Genomic DNA, 23,435 nt, shown 5'->3' on the forward strand with positions numbered 1-23,435 from the left:
TCTGCTCTCCATTGAATGATAAAAGAGATATAAGTTTCCTTTTATCCTTTGAGAAGACCCCTTCAGGCTCCTTCCTGTAAAATCCTGTGCTCTTGTATTTAGTCCTCTCTGCTTCCACAACCAGCTCAGACATGGCGCCTCTCTCCTGAACACCACAAGTTCTTTTCTACTGACTTGGGTCCCTCAGGTTGATGACTTATAGAAAAGCAGCTCTGAGCTTAAGAGGTCACTCCAGCTTCCCTTCTGACATCACTCTGCAACATTTTTCAAAAGACACTGAAATTTGGATCTACTGAAACTACTTACTATTTTACCTTTTATTGCTTCATTTCATGCTTTTATTGAGAAAGGGCAAGAAATATTTTACTCTCATAATAGTCTCATATTTCTCTAGTAAATGTTTACCAAAGAGAAATTAACAAAAGCAGGTAAGTAGTTATTCATTTTAGTTATTTAAATGACTATAGCACTGGGAATTTCAGAATGTCTTTAGCTTTCTTTATGTACTTCTCCAGGGGAAAATCCAGTCCTGCCTTTACCCACTAATAAAATCTGGTGTTGGATGAATACTCTGTCTGGGCCTTCTCACTTTCCCGACATGTAAAATGAGGTTAGACCGGTTGGACCGTTTAGGTTCTGCTGGTGTTAACACTTAATTAACGTGTTTCATTTTTTTCTTTCTTTTCTGGTATGTGGGTCCCTCCATGCATCTTATGTTCAGTAGCAAAGGAGAAATTCTCAAATTAGGCCAAATGCAGCAGAAGACCAAATCTAGAAAGAGAATGTCGACTTCTCAGGAGGTTAGCAGAGACTAAAAATAGGTGCAGTTAACTGGGAGCAGACTGTCATACTTACCTGATGCTTGTCAAGGTTTCTCCCTCGGCCTCCCGCCCATCACATCGTCCTCACCTGACTCCTCCTCCCCTGGAGCAAATTCTGGGAGCTTTCGTATCAGCCTGGATGGCTCCTGGTAGTCAGGACGAAGGGGAAAGATGCGATCATAAGTCGAGTTGGACTCTTGTTCACTAGGTGATGAGGAGCGGTTATTGTTGAACATGCTGGAATCACTTGGCAAGGAAAGGCTCACTGTCATTTCATCATCCAGCATCCTCCGAGAAGCCTGGAAGAGAAGAACAAGGAGAAAGGTGTGTTGGCACAAAAGAGATGATCAATTCCTCCTCTTCTTAAACTCAGCTCTTCCACTCAAGTGAAATAACCCTTTACTACTGTTTAACCCCAGCCCCTCAGCAGCCCTGCACATGCTAGGGATGCAGTCTGGTTTCACAAATGCCTGTGTTATAGAAACTTAGGATAATCCTTCATTTCTTCAAGGTAGAATTTGATCTTCTAATTTCTATGATGTGCTTTCTGAAACATTTTTTAAAAAGCATTATCTTCATAATGCCATAAGAACCGCTCAGTAACCAATGATCTCAATCTTAAAGAGTTTTCTATGTTTTATTAAATGATGGATTTTGCTGGCTTACCCTTTAACTGCTTGGTTTTGGAATAGACATAAATTGTTTATTAACTTAATAAATGTGCGGTAACATGATGAACCAATAGTTCTATCTAATCATTTTTACACTGCAGATAAGGATAGTACCCACCACCAACCCATATTTTCATTAACCAAAAGTAAAATGGTTACAATATGGGACAGTCTACCTCCATGTTTTCAATCCAGTCCCTCATACTCTTACTTGACCTGTGGGATGACTGTATTCTCTGCCTTCTTTCCTTGTTACAGATCCAATGCTTAAAGTTGATTGGATCTGGAATCAGTTCCAATCAACTTTAAGCATTGGATCTGTAACCAGGAAAGCCCTAGGTGTCCAGAGAGCGGTAACAAGGTGACTTGCACCTAATAAAGGAAGGAGAACAACAAAACAACTAATCCTGTGGTATCTTATCTAATATAGCCTGCCTGCTCCGTCAAAAGGAAAATGCCAGCATCTGCATGTATGTGACTATTTGAATTTAAACAAATGCTCCACTTCAACAAACACAGCTTGGGTGCTCAACAACGAACCTTAGATGTGCACTTTTCCACTATACTCACAGGTCCTCTGTTGCAATAATAACCCCAGTACTAAGCAAGAAGCTCAGAACATAGTAGATACTCAATATATGTGGGTTGAATCACTCGGAGAAGGAATGTTGAGGACACCATCAAAATTATCCTACAAATAATGCGACAGTCTACAGCTATGTTAAGTAATGTTCTTCGAATGTATATGTGTACTTAATGATTTTCCACATAAAATTCTGTCCCCAGGAAGAAATCTTGAGTGCTATTCCAGAGTACTTTGAGTCATCTTACTCAGGATCTACAGGGATAGAATTTCTTAGAGGACCAAGTTAAATATTCAAGGGCAAAATCTTTGCTTTACCTATTATCTGGAGATTCCAACATTTCTCTTATAGCACAAGAAGATATTCCAACAGGCCTCAGAATAAAGACTCAGAGAAGTGTGGCAAATTTTGGCTCACATAAAGAGAAAAAGAGCTCATAGAGTAGAGAACACAGACCCTCCTCCTTCGGCTAAAATGTGGTCCTAACAGACTATTGAAGATGGTCACATATCCATCCTCTTCAAGCTGAACCTTCAGTTCACCACCACCCTCACTCCAGAATGCCTCTGCTCAGGTATTTGGCACTGGTGTGTTCCAGCATTCTAAAGGAGGAAAAGTTTTGATATTTGCCTCATTCATGCCTTGAGACATGCTCGTGACAGTGAGTGAGTCTCTGTGGAATTTGTCTTTCAGTCTTCTGTTGCTATTTGAGAATTGAAAGCTTTAATGTTTTCAGACTGGGAAACATACTTGTGGGAAGCAAGGAGAACTTCTCTTCCATGAAATATTCCTGCCTGAAAACCTTAAAACAAATATCAGCCATCTCAAAACCCGAGTATGACACAGGTAAGAAGGAATTGCAGGCTACTCAACAGGATTGCTCCTCCTCACCTCTGATTTGAGCCATTTTTCTGCCATCCTACATCTAGAAAGCTCTGGAGACTCAAGTCCATTCTCAAGGTGCCCTTTCCTCTCCTCTGGAATAGAGGCTCCACACAGGAATTGATCTCCTCAGAGACCTCAGCCCCAAACACAGAAATCAGTCAGGATTTCTCCTCCTTCCTGTTCCCTGCCCTAGGAGGCAGTTCAAAGCCTCACAGCTCAGAGTTTCTGTGACCTCTCCTAGTCCATGTCTATTGAGAGGAACTCATTGACCAGGATAGGTGACCATGACCAAAGGTAGAAACATTTACTCAGCAGCAGATCCCAAGAGAATCAGACACTAAGAAACAGTGAGTTGCTATTTGGTCCAAGAAGCCAAACAAGTCATAGATATTCCATCTTCGATGAAATGAATATAGTCTTGAAGAAGGAAATCAAGGCATTTCAATATTAACAATTGGAAAACACATAGAAGACTGGATACTAGTTGTATGACCTCTTGAAGAAGGAAATCAAGGCATTTCAATATTAACAATTGGAAAACACATAGAAGACTGGATACCAGTTGTATGACCTTGAGCACATCACATTTTCTCATCAGAAAAAGGGTTAAATATATCAATGCCCATGAGTTATTACTCAATGAGGTGTATATAAGATTGTACATGAGGAAAAAGTCTGCCTCATGTAAAGCATTAGACAATGTAAAAAGTTATTCAGATCATTTGGCCTAGAGAGAGAGAAAGAGTCTGAAGAGGGACTCAGAGAGATACATAATCATAACCTTCAAGTACACAAAAGTGGAAATTAGAATAGTGAGAAACTTGGCTTGAATATTAATAAAGCTGGATGTTTTTCTACACACACACACACAAACACATACGCAAACACGTGCACACACACACAAACACACACACACACACAAAACAGACAAGCAAACTGAAAAAGAAGAGAAGGAACTTCAACAGCATGATCAGAAATTTCACCTTGGCATTAGGAGAGTGATTCTTAACCTTGGATGTGTATCAGAAGCACTTGTTAATTTTTTTAAAAAACTATATGGATGCCTGGACTCCACCCAAAATTCAGGGAATCAGAATTTGAAGGAAAATGCCTGAGCTGAGATTAAATGTATTAAAAGGAGTTTTCTGCATTCCTGAGGAAGGCTCCAACATCTCCACTCTAAAAATGAGAAAACAGACTTAGCGATTCTTTTTCTGGCTCCATTCCTACGTTTCTCGGTAGCCTCAGTTAGCTCTAACCACTAATACATTTTTGCAATTTGCCTTTTACTCCTGGGACAACAGTGGCTCGAGAATAAAAGGAGCAGATTCTTGTATCTGCCCATTCTGTACCTCCTCACCTTCTCCAGCATTTTCTGCCAGAACTGCCTCCAGAGTATGATGACAATGATGGCCAGGAGGATGAAGATGATGGCCACCAAGCAGCCAATCAGGATCCTAGTGTTGCTGTCATCAACTTTAAGCATTGGATCTGTAACCAGGAAAGAAAGCAGAGAATACAATCATCCCACAGGTCAAGCAAGAGTATGAGGGACTGGATTGAAAACATGGAGGTAGACTCTGTTCTTTGAGGATAATTCTAGAAGATGCCACCTTACTACTTCTGCTTATTCTTGCTCTTGCTACGGTTTAATTTCTTTTTTTTTTCTTGAGACAGAGTTTTGCTCTTGTTGCCCAGGCTGGAGTTCAATGGCATGATCTTGGCTCACTGCAACCTCTGCCTCCCAGGTTCAAGTGATTCTCCTGCCTCAGCCTCCCGAGTAGCTGGGATTACAGGCATGCACCACCACACTCGGTTAATTTTTGTATTTTTAGTAGAGATGGGGTTTCACCATGTTGGCCAGGCTGGTCTCGAATTCCTGACCTTGTGATCTGCCTGCCTCTACCTCCCAAAGTACTGGGATTACAGGTGTGAGCCACCATGCCTGGCCTGTTTTATTACTTTGTTCCTATATCCTACTTCCCTCTTCCATAAGACAGTGGCCTCCCACTCCCCATGTCAGACAGGATAATGGTGAGTTTTTCTATTCTTCCCAAAATGTGTCACTATATTATTATGGCCTGAGTCTACAGTCCCTTAATCACACCTCATGTAAAACAGGTGAGGAACCAGTTTCACCCTCTGCATTCTCTGAGACATGCCAAGGTAGCTGAAAGTCCTCTTTGGACACATTCAATCACATGCTTCCCACATTGCCGGCTGGTATCACCAACATATGCCTAAAGCAATGCATACATGGCATATTTATCTCCAATTAGAGAGACAAGCATTTTGTTTCTTAGACTTCCACCCATTCTTAGAAATCCCCACTATGGGTCTCACATAGGAATGTCCCTTTCCCTGTTTCTGACCCCAAATTCCCAGTCTTTCATGGAGAAATTGGGACAACTCCAGACTGTGCCTCAATCAAAGAAGCACATGAATCAGTAGTGGAGACAATATGTTTGGCTCCATATCTTGGAGGTAGACAGTCCTACCTTTCCAGGGCTACTCTTCATCCAAAGCCACCTGGTGTAAAGCCTCTCACATAGCCAGGGCTTTGCAAATCTCCACCCTTCTTCATCCTCCAGGAAGTCCCTTCAACTTAATTTGTATAATTTAGGAATCACACATACCATAGGTTGTGGGTGCCATAGGAGAAGTGGGTAGGGCTCCAGAGTTGTTGTACATTGCAGCATCTGTTATAAAACAAGGATGAGTCAGAGCCGGGGAGAAGACAGATAGCTAGTGTTTTCTCTGGAGGCATATTATGACCTAGCACATCGAGAGATCAGTTTAGTGGGTTGCCATCAGCCTTTGAAAAAATAAAATAATAAATACATTAAATAAAAATATCACCATTCATCTAAATAGTAAGGGCAAGTTTTTCTTTACAAAATTTTTGTTTCACTTATTACATACTAGGTGCTATGGTACAAAAGGTCTAAGAAACAGCAATTCAAAGGGCTGTAACCACACATTATCATAAAGCATAAGAAGCAGGACCCAAATTCAGCAAAAATATAGAGAGAACATAGTGGGTAAGTGGGCAAGGGACAGGCAGTGTTAAGATGCTTTTCCCTTCGGGGAAATTAGGTTGTTTATAGAAGAGTCTCCACTCTGCTTCATTGGCCTAGCCCTCCAATTTATGAATTAAGGCTTCACCTCTGTCGATATTTACTGACATTGGAATGTCCTTTATTGTGATTTTGCAGCTTCTGAGACTAAACCACAAAAGTGTATTTGCCAGACTGATGTTGGCAGCTTTGCAAGAATTATTTCCTCTGATTTATCTAATCAAGGGGGTCAAGAATTAGAATATGTATTTCCTTTCTAAAAGACATTCCTTCCCGGTATCCTAATTTTTCTTCTTAATATTATTATATAAATAAGGAGGTATCTGGCATCTGCATGTGCTTTCTGAGCTTGGTTGTCAGGCTCCAGTGAAAACTAACATTATGAAGACATTGGATTTAAAGCTCAAGGGACCCCAGGAGTCAAAAACCATGGTTCATAGCTATAATTAGCTATAATAAGTATACCAATTACTCTGCCAGGAGAATTCCTGAGGATGGGTGGGAATCTATTTGTCCCCCAGTTAACACTTACAGTATAAGTGGCACTGACTTTGAACATCTTGATTTCTACTCCCAGTAAATACTCAGATAAAATAATCAATCCATTTACTCTGAGAGGAAATCCTTAGCACAGAGGCATTTAAACACCAAACCTGTTTCCCTAAAAATATCCTCTATTTTCTTATCAGTACATCTTAATAAGAAAACTATCCTGAAATTTTCTTCCTTTAAGAATCAAATCTGAAACGATGGGTTCTTTCGGTTTATCTGGTGTTGTTGTTGTTTTGTTGTTTTAACAGAGTCTCACTCGGTCACCCAGGCTGGAGTGCAGTGGTGCAATTTTGACCCACTGCAAGCTCTGCCTCTGGAGCTCAGGTGATTCTCCTGCCTCAGCCTCTCTAGCTGGGACTATAGGCATATGCCACCATGCCCATCTAATTTTTGTGATTGTTGTGGAGACAGGGTTTCTCCATGTTGCCCAGGCTAGTCTCAAACTCTTGAGTACAAGCAGTCCTCCCACCTTGGCCTCCCAAAGTGTGGTTTATCTTTAAATTAGTCTCTTCATCTCTCTAATGTTATTTTACATCTGGACTCTTCTTCCAGGCCCAGTACAAGTCTCGTTTCTTTGATGCTCTCTATGACAGACCCACTCTAGTGCCCTTTCACCTTCTGAGCCTTTATTGTTCATATTACTTTGGACTTTTTTTTTTAAAGCATTGTGTATCTTTTGTCTCCCCATCTAAAATTTAATGGTATGAACAATATTCTAAACGCCTTTTAACTTTTCAAGATTTTGCAGTTTCTGGCTCCAGGAATTTAAATCACTATTTGCTACTGTTACTGTTCAATCAAAAGTAGTGTTTAGAGTTTAAAATGAATACTTAAAAGCTGAAATAATCAGAATACAATGAACCTAACTGTCTATCACATTGGTGACATAACTATATACAGAAAAGAATTGTCCTACTGTGACTCAACTGACCTTAGAACATAGTACTTTGACTACACATTCTTAGTAGGATACGTTCTCAGGACAAAGAAAAGAGAATTGCAAAGACATCTTAATGCTCAATAGTTATGTTGTTAGTAATAATATTGGTATTGCTTTTTGAATAGTAAGATGAAGAAAATGCTGCTAACATTGTTAGAAAACATGATATTTAGCATAAATAATAGAGATGAAAGTATAAAATCAAATTTAAATGAAAACCTTATCTTTAATTTGAATTGGAAGTAACAAGGTGAACTCATAATCTTTTTATTTTTAAAAAATACATATTTCATTGCTTTCTCCCACTGAAAAATCCAAGAAACAATGACAACCTATTGGCAATGAGCATTCCTATTGCCCAGTTTATGGTATCTAAATACCATTCACTACTAAAAGGAATCACAAGTTCTCGAAGAACTGGTTGATTCCATGTTGGGGGCAGTACATGTTCAAAATCAGCTTGAAATACCTTGTTCTTTCAGAAAACAAGAAGTTATCAAAGGCTTCTAGGGTCAGATTCAAAGAGCAAAGAGCCCCTTTAAAAATGCAAACTCTAGTCAAAGACAGCACAACTTGAGTATTCAAAAGAATAATAGCTGGGCTTGGTGGCTCATGCCTGTAATCCTAACACTTTGGGAGGCCAAGACAGGTGGATCACTTCAAGTTAAAAGCTGGAGACCAATCTGGCCAACATGGCGAAACCCTGACTTTACTAAAAATAGAAAAATTAGCCAGGTGCAGTAACAGGCACCTGTAATCCCAGCTACTTGGGAGGCTGAGGCAGGAGAATCACTTGAACCCAGAAGGCAGGGTTGCAGTGAGCCGAGACTGCACCACTGCACTCCAGCCTGGGAAAGAGAGTGAGACTCTGTCTCAAAAATAAAAAAGAAGAAGAAGAAGAGGAAGAAGAAGAAGAAGAGGAGGAGGAAGAGGAGGAGGAGGAGAAGAAGAGCTGCAATCAAGTAAACATTAAATTTACAAAAATCAATGAGTTTATAATGAAGTTACATGAATATTTTGTTCACTTCATTGCTTTCTTCCACCAAAAAATCCAAGAAACAATGACAACCTATTAGCAATGGGCATCCCTGTTGTCCAGTTTGTAGTATCAAAATACCATTTCCTACAAAACGGAATCAAGATTTCTTGAAAAAATAGTACTATACTTTTTAAAAAAAATACTTTCTAAGAAGAGTTACATGAATATTTGTGCACTTCCATTCTCATCCCTACCTTTCCACAAGTAAAACTAACCACACAAAGGATTCACTGTATCCAGCAATGAGAAGCCACCTGTACAATTCCACTCCTCTCAGAGACCTGCTAATGAGATGTTCTGGGTATGTGCCTTCCTCCTTCATCACCTTGCTCCCACTTCCCAAAGGGGACCTGAGCTCCCTACCTGATTGGAAGGTGATCTCACTGAACATCATCCAGGTATCAGCAAAATGGTATTGGCACTTGATGGCACTGGCCATTCGGTGGTGGAGAGGCACTGTGACAAACCGAGCGCTGGGGTTGACGTCATCCAGGACAAGGGGGAAGGAAATGGCATTAGGTTCCCACTCACTGGCATCAGAGCGGAAGTAGCACTGTACCTCCTTAAAGATCTTCACACCTTTAGCAAACATGTTGTTGCAGTGGACCTGGTAGAGAGAGAGGCATGTGAGTGATAGGTTGGCCCTACTAAGCTGCACAGGGACACAGTGCCAGCCAACTCAGTAAGAGTCAAGACCTGCTGTTTCTGTGAGCACCACTCTTGGTCAATAGTTGGTGTTCTGCAGTCTTCTGGATTTTTCCTTCTACGAACCTCACAGTGGCAGTGATAGTTGGTCAGGCCTCATAGAACCTGGGCCACAACCCTTGTTACCTGTATGCACTGTCTGCCCTTCGCCACCTCACTTCATGTTGCTGGACTGCAGTTTCCTCATCTGTTAAATGAGAAGGACTGCAGCCTCTTCTCAGGCCCTTCCTTGCCTTGAACTCTCTCCAGTCTATGATCTTCTCAATCACAGTTGCTGTCTACCCTGATTAGAGCTATTCTGAACTAAGGTAAGAGGAAGACTGCCATCCTAATTCCTCCTAGGTACATTTTAGAGCCAGTCTACTTCTTTTCAACAGGGCTAGGTGAGAGACCTGAAATAATACACGATCCAAAACAATTTCATCTTTTTTTGTTAGAAAAAAAAATGTGTGTGTGACACATATATATCTGAGTTAATCACACATTCATGGAAGAGCTTTAACCCAGCATCTTTACTCCACATATATGTGTGTATATATATATATACACACACACACACATATAAACACACACAACTGCACTGGTAAAAAGATAAATATAATCTTTAACCTAAAAATTAATTTTTTTCACCTGACATTATTAAAAGAAATTAAAGCATTTTTAGGGGCCTTAAAAATCTGTGGGCCCTGGACACTGTGTTATTGTACCTAATGAATATGTCACCTTTAGTGTTAGAACAACAACAACAAAAAAATGAGAGCTCACTGACCTAACTCCCTTACACACAAATGAAGAATCACACCCTTAGAGAAGTGACTTGTGAAATGCATTTAGCTAGTTAGTAACAGAATATGTCATTGAAGTGGCATCAGCCTAGGCTTCTTTTCAGCATGCCTTTTCTCTGCAACACTATGATGTGTGCCTCCTTAAAGAATTCTACCACACCCGACTCCACTGACCTTCATGGTAGTGAAATTCCTGATGCGGTCAAATTCAAACATGATCTCAATGTAGCCATTGGTGGCACTCTCGTTCCGCCAGCCCACATAGTCATAGCCAGGCCACACGTGGTATTCATGGGTCTGGGTGAAATCATCCAAGCCAGACACACCATCTGTCAACTGGCCTAGCCCTTCTGTCATGCTGCTCAGGCCAGGAGAAGGGTGGGGAAAGGAGAGAGAAATCTGAGTTAATCACACATTCATGGAAGAACTTTTACCCAGCATCTTTACTCCAGATTTTGTAAGAGTTTATTATCTTGGAACTGAAGGATTATAAATAACCAAATTTGTATAATAGTACTGACTAGTTTATCTTACATCAATGGAGAATTAAGAATTTCATATTAGTAATTTTTATAAAATATTTGATGCTTACCCCTTTAGTAGTAAAACTTTTAAACAACATCTTATCATTTAATATGAAAAGCTTTCTATAATCTATTGCACCTTGCCTATTCTTACATACCAGATATGTCTTCACATAATGACTCAATATTATCAAATGCATTTGATGAATTAATTCATTGAGTAAATGTTGAAATGGATAAATGCATAGAATGAATACTACCATACATAGTACCACTCGCCCCATTATCAAATACATGTTTCCAGACCTTAGTGCTGACTCTCTTTTAACTACATCTTGTCATTGTTCAGTGAATCAATTTCAGAGAAGCCAGTCACACTCTCTTCTATTCTACATATCCAGCAACCCAATTTGATATTAAACTACAGGGGGGAAAACATAATCTCTAAGCTTAAATCATAATTTCTATTTATTTTTAGTTAAATTTGTAGGATACTATACCCAGGAAGTAAGATGTATGGATTTCGTGAGAATCCCAGGTATCAGATTTAGTTTTGCGTTCTAGCTTAGCAGCCTTTTTTGACTTCTGAGTAAAAGGTTCTGTTTTAAAGGTTGAGTTTGCCAGAAGACTGACTGACGGATGGAATATAACTGCATTTATACTTATTTGACTATTTGGAGGACACAAAGAGGCTCCTTCCTTCTTTTTATGGAGGGACAGAGCAAGACTCCATCATGTGGAACTTCTCTTTCCTCAAGCTCTGCATCTTGAGCTTCGGCAGATGTCACACAAATCTCCCAAATAAAGAGATTGGGATACTCACCCTCAAGCTATAATGGGTGTGACCCTTGAGGTTTATAGCCAGATCAATAATATGTAAAATTTGTGAATTGCAAAAATAAAAAATAAAAAACACTAAGAGTGATTATGCCAGCCTTTTAAAATATATTTATTCATTAAAAAATGTTTGGTAAATTATAAAATTTGACTGGCCTTATCCACAGTGACCAGAGCCTGGATCTCCCTTCCAAGGTTTTGCCATCTTTTTCTTCTCTCTACAGATCAGAAAGCTAGGAGAATATAAGTTTACTTGCAATAAATATATTTCCAATTATCCCCCAGAAAAATAAATCCCATGAAAGTCTTATGAAAAGCAACACAAATTAAAAGAAATGCCTGTTCAGTTTCCCCTTGGCCAAAATTAAATCAAGTGGAGAAGGAATAAGAAAAGAAATTTTCCGTGTTTGTATACCTTAGAGTTATTTAAATCACTAGTAGGCATATATTACTCTTGAATTTTTTAAAACAAAACAGTAACCTTTGGTAATATAACTATTTCCTGAGACTCTGATGAATGTCATCTCACAGTGGCTGAGAGGATCTCTTCACTCAGCCACCTCCACCAGATACTTTATTACCTCAATTATTAAATGAAAGCCATTTATGTCTAAATTTTTGTGATTTTTAAAAATCTTTCCCCTGAAGTTCAAAACTGCAATTCCAGCTACCTTCCTTATTTCTCTACTGAAAGTCTTGTCAGTCTCATAGACTTATACCCCAAACTAAATCCATCATTATCCCCTATTAACTAAATCTTTCAGGTTGGTTTCCCTTTTCTATAAATTACACTTCTCTTTCATAGTAACTGAAAGTGCTTGGGGCATACTCAGCACTCAAAATATATTTGTTGAATGAATAAACGTCAGCCCCATTGTTTAGTCACTTAGACTGTCAGGCTTCATCTAACTCTTTTTCACACCCTACTGTATGCCCCATACATCCAATCAGATTGCAAATGTTCCCCAAATGAGTATCTTTTCCTCATTTCCCACAGTCACAGTTATGGCCTTGGTCATTAATTCTTTTTACTTGACAGAACTCAGAGTTTTAAAACGTTCCTCACCACCTCCTCATTCGATTCAAATCTAACCTGAGCATGCTGCTTGATTAATCTGTCTAAAGCACAGCTCCAAATCATGTCCTTCCCCAGCTTTAGAAATCTTCAGTGACTCATTACGTTAATGATAATGTTTATAAAGAACAAGAATAGCAACTTCTCTTCTTCCTCTTCCTCTTCTTCTTGCTCCTTTGGGCCTTGACTTCAGGTTCCTTCAAAATATGGCATAAACCTCTTTGTTATGCTTCTCCTGCACTACTTTGCCACATAAATATGGTCCACAGTTAAATAAACCATTGATTTCTCCCAGATAGTCCCCTAAACTTTATAACCATGATTCGTTTTACCTCATGCTATTCCCTCTGCCTAAAACTCCATTTCAAGTTTCTGTACCTGTGAAAATTCTACCCATTCTTTGGGACCCAATTCAAAGTTATCTGTTCTACCATACCTTCACTGGTCCTTCAGTCAGAAAAACGTTAATCAGATAACAACTTACGTGTGTACATCAATTTATCTTATGAAATGCTTTTCATACGCATTTTAATCCCAGCAAACAGAAGTCACTTTTATTGTAGAAAATCCAGAGATGTTCTCATCCCCATTTGTGTGCTTTCCTACTACAGTCTGCATTTTCCTTTGAATCTCAAAGCAATCATAAGCTATCTCTTGCTCATACACTTGAATCATAGTAACTTATATTCTGTTTTAGCCCCTACTCCAAATTGTGAGCTCTTTAAAGGTAGTATCGATGACTTCACTACCTTTGAATACCTAACATGTCTGGTCAAACTCCTTGTATTTAGTAACAGTTGATTAACAAAGGCTTATTAAGTTAAACTGAATTTGATTGATCTCTGATTTCCTCTATGCCTTGAATACATGCCTGTTGGGGTGTGACTGAGTGAAAGTATGCCAAGACAGTTTAAACAAACAGGAAAGAACAGTGACTAAGAAGATGGAAAGGAAGTGACTAGGAGTAGAAGAGTGGATGAATCAGGCCTTCACCCAGGGGATGGCAGCTAGAGGGCAATAGTTCATCCTCCACACCTAAGCCAATGGAAGGCTGTAATTCCCACTCCCTTTCTGACCCTCACTAGTATCCCCTCTTGACTCCTGTTAACCTCCATCTTCTGGTCTGGTCTTCACTGTGGTCTGACTTTTCTCCCAGGCTCACTTTGCAGATACAGACCAAGCTTAGAAAAGTGTTAGCATGGGATAGAAGAATGGCAAGGCTTGAAGTCTTAAAGCGAAATGGTATAAGTGGGAGCATCCCTTATCCAGCCCTAAGTTCCAACTGTATCTGGTTACACTTCTTCGCCATGGCCCTCCATTGATCCACTTCACGCTTATCCATTGTTCCATTCCATTCTTCTCAGCTCCAGCTTCTACTAGAGTCAGGCCAGCCTTGCCTTCAGCCCTGCTTCCTTTCTTCTGCTACCTTCTACCTACCTTCCTCTGCTGTAATTCTCATCTTGCCCTAGAAACTTCCCTTGTCTATTGTAAGCCTTACTAGTCCCCTTTTTACAATTTTCAAGGCATTTATATTTATAAGGTCTATTCTTTCTGATTTTTTGACCTGCCCAGAGTATCATTACTTCAATTCTCTGGCCCTTTGTTTCCATAAGTAGGCCAGTATTTGTGTCAAACCACATGTCCTGTTTTGAGGGTCAAAAATATTGCTATTATACTTAGAGCCATATCACAAACTCTAGCCCTTGCTTTGTGCAATTGATTGTTTTCTGGGTAATTAACTTGTCTTCCCAAACTAGGCTTTAAGTTCCCTGGAAATAAAGGTCGTGTATATTCCCTCATCTAAATTATCTCCAAATGCCTTGTACAGGGACTAAATCCTGATTGGTTAATTGATTATTGATCCCAAGACATGATAAAATATTATGCTCTCCTAGTGGCCAGTTTCCCATTCTGATTATCAAAGTTTCCCAGGATTTACCTGTACCCAACAGCTCCATCATAGACAGAATCATTCAGATAAATGATGGAGCCCCCAGGGAGTACAAACTGCTGCCCAGCTGGAGCATTGTATGACACCAAGCCATCTGCAAAGGAAACACAGCCAAGTGAGTGCCTACTACCCAGGCCCATTACCTTAGGAAACTATGTGAGTTTCAAGGGTACAAGCTTGCACAGCATTTCCAGCAGTACCCCATCTGGGCACCCAGGGAGCACTGTGGAGAAGCGCCCCTCAGTGGCAGTCAGCATAATGACTCTGAATGCATGACTCTGGGTATGGGGCACCAAGCACTGGGATATTGAGCAATGCTTCTGTCTCTACTCTTCCCAAGAGGGAATCACTGTTTCAGGAGTAACTGATCCCTTTCTGATAAGGTTGCCTTCATTTCCCAGAAGTCGGAGTCTTTTATAAGGTCTGTAGCTTCCTGGGCGAGTGACCTACCTAGCCACACACAGCCATAAAGCTCCACCCTCATGCACACATTCATGGAGTGGTCAGTGACTGGAATGAACCGGACAAATCTGGCCACAATAGGTGGCTCCAAGTCCTTTAGGAAAATGTCATAGGGGTTACTATTTCCATCCAGCACCTGAGGAGAGAGAAGAGAAAGAGGTGGTATTAAATTATGTTCACTCTTCTTCACCCCCCCACCCTTTTGATGGGCTTCCTCTTCTTAATTCAAGGAGCAGAATACATCTACTCCTCTTTCCACATGGGCTTGATATTCCTTCCCTGCATCCCTCACCCTGGGTCACATATTTACAAGGGCATGCCTGGTCTGTGGACACACATACCCACACAGACAACCCATACCCTTCTCCTAGCCTAAGTCAAAACATGGTCTTGGACATCCCAGGGTCTGGATGTCTCCACTTCCTACCTGTTTCCCGTGACGATTCCGCCAAGAGATCCAGCGAGTGCCATCTCGACTGTAGTTGATCTTGTACATGGGGGCAAACTCAATGCCATGACCCCCTGCATGGCGCCCCTGGGTCCCCACAAGAGTGATAAAATGGAGGGTATGTAAGTCAATCTGTAGAAACTCCTTCAGGTCATCAGGTTCCACTGGAATCTCAGGGCACCAGGCTCCATCCCCTTCTTCTGAGTCCAGCCTTGAAAGGTGAGGGTTGGTGAGAGAGGGAGCAACCATGAAACCACAGAGCTGTTTACTGGTTCACAGGCCAGCAGCTGCCCTATACTGAGGGGAGAGAGCAGACTGCCCAGTTCTTACAAACTTTTTGGGTTATCGCCAGTTTTCACTGCCACCATAGTACCCATTTGTGGTCAGATCCCTTTCCCTGGAGTACCAAGAAACCCTGAGAGACAGTCCCCACCAGTGAGCTGGAGGCCCTCAGATCACATGTAGCCTTCATTCTCCGTCCTGATTTAGAGGTCTGATCCCCCCTCAGTTATTTCCTATCTCCCTTCCCACATTCAAACTCAGTCTAACAAAGCTAGCCACCCTTTGCTTGGACATCAAGTTATAGCAGTAGGGAGGAGAGATAGTAGGGTCTCCAGTGTGGGTTATGCAAGGCAGCAGATGGGCATTGCAGACCAGCAAGGAGCCATAGAAACACATGGGGAGGATGAGGGGGAAGAGCACGTCAAGGAAGTAGTAAATCATCTGGTTTCATTTTATTACCTCCAGCCTGAGCAAAACTGTGAACTTGTTATAAAGTTCATATTGAGAACCTCCTACCACTTTCTCTCCCCCCGAATGTTCCTTTTTCCCACAGATATCACCCATTCATTTGTCACTCCCTTTCAATTCCACCAACCATCACTCTAGTCTTTGATACACTAAGAAATTATGGGGAAGGTTCATCAGGATTGCTTTTCTTTTGGGTAGTTCCATTTTAATAAAATCAACACTTCACACCAAAATAATTAGATTCCAGAAAGAGTGTTGGGTCCAACCAGTAGAGCAATAGGGAGTTTATTGATGTAGAAGACCCCTGATTCAATCACCCCAGGGAACTGCCATCCTCTGTCTGTGGGTAAGAATGGCCCTTCCATGTGAGAGATCCTTGAGAGAGGGAGAGAACTTGTTGGAGGCCTCAGTGTCTAGTTAAGCCCTTGATGCTTTGCAGTGAGTGATGTTTCACAGACCCCCTGAGAAGAGGAGTAGACGCTAACTCCCAGTGTCCTACATAATCCGCACCCTCCCATAGCTGCCACCATTGTCCGCCTCCTGCAGCAGCTCATAGTGAGAAAGTCAGGGAAAGCAAATCCACTTCCTATCAATGAACTCATTTATTGTGGTTGACATGGCCCTGGGGCTTCTGTAGTTGAGATGGGGCTGCCAGACAGTACCTGTGGCTAAGCCCTGAATTCTCTCCCTAAAAACATAGAGAGCAGGACAGACCCATTTGCTATCTATCCTTCATTCTCAACAGCTCTTGCCAATGACACCACCTTCCCTTCCCCAGCCCCTTGAGTCAGGAATCTGTGCCCGGGAAATCTGTCCAACCCCAGAACATGGGCTGTCTTGAAGCAGCCATCCTCACCTTCCATATTTGGCAGCTGTGGACTCTGACCACTGACTGGAAGCTGTGATGTCCTCGTCTGGAATCTGGCCTCCTGACATGCCCAGAGGATAACGGCATACAGCTAGACCAAGAGAAACCAAAGAGAAGAGAGAGGACATGCTTTTATTTCTATTTCGAGTCCCCTAGGAAGAATGTCACTGAATACTGAACAAGGAATAAGAGAATTTACATCTTCCTAAATCCCCCTACGGCCCCAGTTTGACCACCCTGACTCTATCAGACTTGTCTTCCTGGCCTTGACTCCAAATACAATTTGGGCCTCCAAGATTTGACCCCCAGCCAAATCTGTGTTTTGGTTCAAACCCTGACAATTAGTATAATATAATGTAGTGTGCCAATTTATGCTTTGTACTTGTTAATAACCCCAGTGGCCCATCCCATTCCCTTATTAGCAGATGTGCACTTCTAATCAATTTCCCAACAGTAGTGAGGAACCCTCATAATCACCAGGTACCCTTATGATCCAAAGAATTATTTTTTAAGTATTTAATTGCATGAAAACTATAAAACAAATGAAGGGATCAAACATACATTTTTGGCCCTCTTTAGAGCCATGTTCTAGTTCCTGGCTAAAAACAGCAACTTCTGGATACAGACTTCCACTTTCAACCAAAGACAGAGTAACAGAGACCAGATTTACTCTCCAGTGTGAAACAACCAAAAAGGACAAACTATACCAAAAGTTATGTTTTCAGATAATGAGCATCTGACAACAAAGAACAACAATCTGAGAGTCAGGAAACAAACAGTTGAGCCCCATGGTGGCCTCAGCTTACTGGTGTTGAGTGTGTCCAGGATTCAACATAATGAGTGAGGGCTCAGGTCGAGTCTGGAGAATTTGCAAAGGCGAAGAGACAAAAATGAGAGTCCAGAGAATTAAAGGAAGCTAGAGTTCTCTGGACCTTGGGCTGCCAGATAAAATACAGTATGCTTGGTTAAATGTGAATTTCAGATAAGCAACAAAAAGTTTTAAAGTGTAAGTATGTCCCATGCTATAAAAAATTATCAGGCATGTGAAAAAGCAGAAAAATAAAACCCATTGTGTGAAAGAAAAAAAAAAAAGAACAATTGAAACAGATTCAGAAATCACTGTGTTTCAAAATCCCAAATGGCATTTGTTACAGAAATTATTTTAAATCCTAAAATTTATATGGAACCACAAAAAGTTTTGAAATAATCTAAGTAATCTTGAAAAAGAAGAACACAATCAGAAGTATCACACATTCTAATTTCACAGTATTTTAGAAAGTTACTTTAAACAGTATGGTACCTGAGAAAACAGACATATACGTCAATAGAACAGAATAGAGATCCTGGAAGTCACAGGTCAACAAGAGTGTCAAAAGTATACAATGGGCAAAAAAGTTATCAATAAATGGTGTTGGGAAAACGGGATATCCATATGCAAGATTATAAAATTAAACTCTTATACATTGTACCCAAAACTCAACTCGAAATGGATTAGATATTTAAATATGATATCTAAAACCATAAAACCCCTGGAAGAAGATGCAGGGGAAAAGCTTAATGACATTGATGTAGGCAGCAACTTCCTGGATGTGACACCAAACACATAAGCAACAAAAGCAAAAACAGGTGGAACTACAATTGAATAACAACAACAAAAACTTCTGCACAGCAAAGGAAACTGTCTTCTTCAAAGAAGAAGACATAGAAATGGCCAAGTTATATGAAAAGGTGTTCAACATCACTAATCATTAGGGAAATGCATATTAAAACCATAATGAGATATCCCCTTATACATGTCAGGATGACTGTCGTCAACAAAAATGAAAGATAACAAATATTGGCAAGGATGTAGAGAAATTGGAAGCCTTATAAACTGTTAGTGGGACTGTAAAATGATGCAGTCCCTATAGAAAACAGTATGGAGGCTCCTCAAAAAATTAAAAATAGAAATACCATGTGCTCTAGCAGTCCCACTTCTGGTATACGCCCAAGATTATCTAAATCAGCATCTTGAAGAGATATCTGCCCTTCCAGGTTCATTGGAGCACTATTTGCAAAAGCCGAGACATGGAAACAACACAAATGACTATCAGCAGATAAGTGGATGCAGAAAATGTGGGTTACCCATGCAATAGAATATTATTCAGCTTTAAAAAAGAAAGAAATCCTAACATTTGTGACCACATGGTTGAACCCAGTAGACATAATTCTAAGTGAAATAAACCAGCCATAGGAGGACAAATACTGCATGATTCCACATATGTAAGGTATCAAAAATACCCTAACTCATAGAAACAGAAAGTAGAATGATGGTTGCCAGGAGTTGGGAGGAAAAGGAAATGGGGAGTTCCTATTCAAGGGATATAAATTTCAGTTATACAAGATTAATACTTTCTAGAGATCCACTGTACAACACTGTGCCTATACTTAATGGTACTGTATATTACACTTAAAAGCTTGTTAAGAGAGCAGGTCTGATTAAATGTTTCTATAATAATAATAATCATCATCATCATCATCGTCATCATCATTATGATTACCATCATAAAGAACTGAGTGCATTTTAACCCCAGGCACTTCACTTGTGCCACCCTAGACAATGCCTTGCTATTCGGTGTTAAAATGAACTATTGATGCATGCTACGACAGCATGGGTAAATTTCAAAACAATTATGCTTAGTAAAAAAAGTCAGACCAAAAAAGTACATACTGTATGCTTCCATTTATATGTAACTTTAGAAAACATAAACAAGTTAATCTATAGCGACAGAAAAAGATCAGTGGTTTCCTGGGGGAAGGAGGAGTGGCCAGAGGAATGATAAAGGGTCGCAAGCAACTTTTGGCAGTGATGGATGTGGTCATTATCTTGATTATGGTGATGATTTCACGGGTTTATATATAAGTCAAATCTGGTCAACTTGTCCATTTTTAATGAGTGCAGTCTGTTGTATGTCAATTGTACTTCCATCAAACTATTTTTGAAATAATCTCTGGCGCAAGGTAATTTTTAAGATTTTGATTTGTGTATTGTCACTTCTATTTTCAAAACCCATAGCCAGGGCTTTATGTTCATTCATTCCAGGGCACATTTATATTTACAGGGCAGAAATAAGAAGGGCATAACGTCAAAGAATTTCCTAGAAGGTCTGCCCTCAGTAAGGGACCAGAGGGTGGAGTAGAGGTGGCACGGAGAAAGGTGAAGCTTCCCTCAGCTTGGAGGGGTCAGAGATAGGCAAATTATAGCACTAACAGATACCAAGCCTCATTTCCTAGAAGTGCCCTGGAGAAGTAGCAAAAATCAAGGGAAAAAGGTTTCACATGAGCATAATGCCCAGGCTCGACACAGAAACAGCACAACTGCTGTCCCTAAGGAACATCACGGGCTTGGAGAACAGGATAACCACTGCAACGGTGGTGAACTGAAGACAAGAGTGCCCTCTGCCTGTATCATACCAAGGAAAGCTCCTGGATTCTTATCCCACCCTAAGAAAGGGAAAGATGCTCTAGACCAAGAATTAGCTGATACTTCCAGAAACTGCAATTAACCAAAATCATATGCAGGAAGTTTTGGCAAGAAACATGGCCATATAACCACTGGAACACTTCCCTGTTCACCATCTGATATGGTTTGGCCGTGTCCCCACCAAGTCTCAACTTGAATTTATGTCCCAGAATTCTCACATATTGTGGGAGGGACCTAGGGGGAGGTAATTGAATCACGGGGGCCCATCTTTCCCATGCTATTCTCATGATAGTGAATAAGTCTCATGAGATCTTATGGGTTTATCAAGGGTTTCTGCTTTTGCTTCTTCCTCATTTTCTCTTGCTGCTGCCATATAAGTGCCTTTCGCCTCCACCAGATTCTGAGGCCTCCCCAGCTAGAGGGAACTGTAAGTCCAATTAAACCTCTTTTCCTTCCCAGTTTTGGGTATGTCTTTCTCATCAGCGTGAAAATATTTTAATACACCATCTGATACAGTTTGGATATTTGTCCCCACCCAAATCTCATACTGAAAAGTAATCTCAATGCTGGAGGTGGGGCCTGGTGGGGGGTGTTTGGATCATGAGGGAGGATCTTTCATGAATGGCTTGGGCCATCCCCTTGGTGATAAGTGAACTCTTGCTCTAAGTTCACAGGGCATCTGATCATTTAAGAGTGTGTGATCCCTTCCCTGCCACCCCACTCTCTCTTGCTCCTGCTTTCACTTCCCCTTCTGCCATGATTATAAGCCCCCTGAGGCCTCCTCAGAAGTCAAGCAGATGCCAATGTCATTGCTTGTGCAGCCTCCACAACTATGAGCCAAATAAGCCTCTTTTCTTAGAAATTGACCAGTCTTGGGTATGCATTTATAGCAATGCAAGAACAGCCTAATACACCATCCACTATGATTTCCAAGTCAGTTTTGAATCACGAAATGAATACAGAAATATAATATTATTTTGCCAATTCTTATCAAAAGTATAATTTCTCCAGTTAAAGCAATATGTGCCACAGATAATCATGGTGTTTGACTCTTAAGGGCAAATCTGAACTGTTTGGGGATGAAGCAACAACTTCTCAGATTCCACTTTCTGAGAAGTGAAATTGAAGGGAAGAGTAAGGGTGAGGAAATACTAACACAGGATGCTAATGGGGCCAAAATTTCCAATGGATGAGATCAATGTACTTTTTGAAAATCACACACAGAAAATGGCCCTCTCAGGAGTCTGCTCTGACCCCTCCTCAACACTGATCTTACATGTTGTTGAGTGTGCTAAGTGTTTTAGTCCTTGGCACCAGTGACTTAATGAACAAAGAGAGGCTTCTGGAGGCCTTTAACCTGGGCTACATGCCCAGGTCGGTTCATCAGAACACTCACACTGGCATTTAGGACCCAAGCCAAGCTACTAATAATGTAGAACTTTACTTTGTCACTGTCACCTGTGTGTATATCTCCCTCAGGCACTTCCTGGGGAGAAGATCTAGCTGTCCAAGGCAGGCAATCCTGGATCTTTTGGCTTTAGTCCATAGCATAGTGGACTATGTCCCTGATTGCCATCTTGACCCTGATAATAGAATACGTAACAATTTGCAATGTGGTGTCCCATGGCTTACCTCTGCTTTACCCATAAAATACCCTATGTAGTAGGCAGGATACCCACCATTACTCTCAGAATATGTACAGGCTGAGAGTCTCAAATCCAAAAAGCTCCAAAATGTGATACTTTTTGAACACCAGTATGACACTCAAAGGAAATGCTCATTGGATCATTTTGGATTTTGGATTTGTGGATTTGGGATGCTCACCTGGGTAAGAGTGTGTGTGTGTGTGTGTGTGTGTGTGTGTGTGTACCCCATATATATAATGTGTATGTATATAGACCACATTATATATATATATATATATATATATATATATATATACACATACACACATACATACAGGTGTTCAAAAATATTTATTGAAAAAAGGAAGTAAACTTTAGAGATAAATGTAAATAAGGAGTCAAGATAACATTGAGTAAAACACAAATTCCCTCCAAAGCTCATTTTCCAGTCGTTTCTCTTTTTTTACCAGCCTCCATTCTTTCAATGACTCAAGCCAAAAATCTTGAGGCCATCCTTGATTCTTTCAATACCCTGTATCCAGTCCATCAGCTGATGAAGGATTCTACTGGCTACCCTAAAAATATTCCCATGTCCTGCCTATTTCTTCCCATGTATTTTACTACCATTATAAGTTCATTCACGTCTCCCATTGCCAGGAATAGTACAATAATTTCCTAGCTGGTCTCCCTTTGTCCACTTTTTCCCATGTATCTTTTCAAATGTAAGTCAGATCATGAAACTCTTCTGCTCACATTATTCACAATAGCAAAGACATTAATCAGCCTAGGTGCCCATCAACAGTGGATTGGATCAAGAAAATGTGTGACAGGCATGGTGGCTCACGCCTATAATCTCAGCACTTTGGGAGGCTGACGTGGGCAGATCACTTGAGGTCAGGAGTCTGAGATCAGCCTGGCCAACGTGTCTCCATTAAAAATACAAAAATTAGACGGGAATGGTGGTGAGCCCCTGTAATCCCAGATGCTTGGGAGGCTGAAGAAGGAAAATTTCTTGAACCTGGGAGGCGGAGGTTGCAGTGAGCCAAGATCGTGCCATTGCACTTCTGCCTGGGTGACAGAGTGAGACTCCATCTCAAAAAAAAAAAAAAACAGAAAGAAAGAAAAGAAAACATGGTACATATATAGCATAGAATACTATGTAGCCATAAAAAATGTAAATCAGATCATGAAACTCTTCTGTTCACACTATTCACAATAGTAAAGACATGGAATCAGATGCCCCCTGGCTGTCTTGGACCTTGTCTCTACTCCACTTTCCCCATCGGCCACACTGGCCTCCTTGTTGTTCCTCAAACACACTAAGTATGGTTCTCCTTCCAACAGGAATTTTCATGTACTGTTAAGTATCTAAT

General features: G+C 40.6%; 1 protein-coding gene across 2 annotated transcripts in view; it reads right to left on the reverse strand.

Moving 5' to 3' along the window:
* The window catches only part of DDR2 (discoidin domain receptor tyrosine kinase 2), a 152,302-nt gene that overhangs the window by 11,009 nt on the left and 117,858 nt on the right, over positions 1 to 23,435 (reverse strand). For both annotated transcript variants that reach the window (XM_035279088.3, XM_008984907.5), the window contains 9 exons: positions 16,963 to 17,065; positions 15,336 to 15,567; positions 14,897 to 15,044; positions 14,435 to 14,540; positions 10,234 to 10,417; positions 8,933 to 9,176; positions 5,598 to 5,660; positions 4,322 to 4,452; positions 910 to 1,120 (listed from right to left, as the gene is read on the reverse strand). In XM_035279088.3, coding sequence (XP_035134979.1) covers positions 910 to 1,120; positions 4,322 to 4,452; positions 5,598 to 5,660; positions 8,933 to 9,176; positions 10,234 to 10,417; positions 14,435 to 14,540; positions 14,897 to 15,044; positions 15,336 to 15,567; positions 16,963 to 17,065 — 1,422 coding nt within the window. The remainder of the gene's footprint in view (positions 1 to 909; positions 1,121 to 4,321; positions 4,453 to 5,597; positions 5,661 to 8,932; positions 9,177 to 10,233; positions 10,418 to 14,434; positions 14,541 to 14,896; positions 15,045 to 15,335; positions 15,568 to 16,962; positions 17,066 to 23,435) is intronic.

This window comes from Callithrix jacchus, chromosome 18 (genome assembly GCF_049354715.1).
Source record: "Callithrix jacchus isolate 240 chromosome 18, calJac240_pri, whole genome shotgun sequence".
Lineage (NCBI taxonomy): Eukaryota > Metazoa > Chordata > Mammalia > Primates > Cebidae > Callithrix > Callithrix jacchus.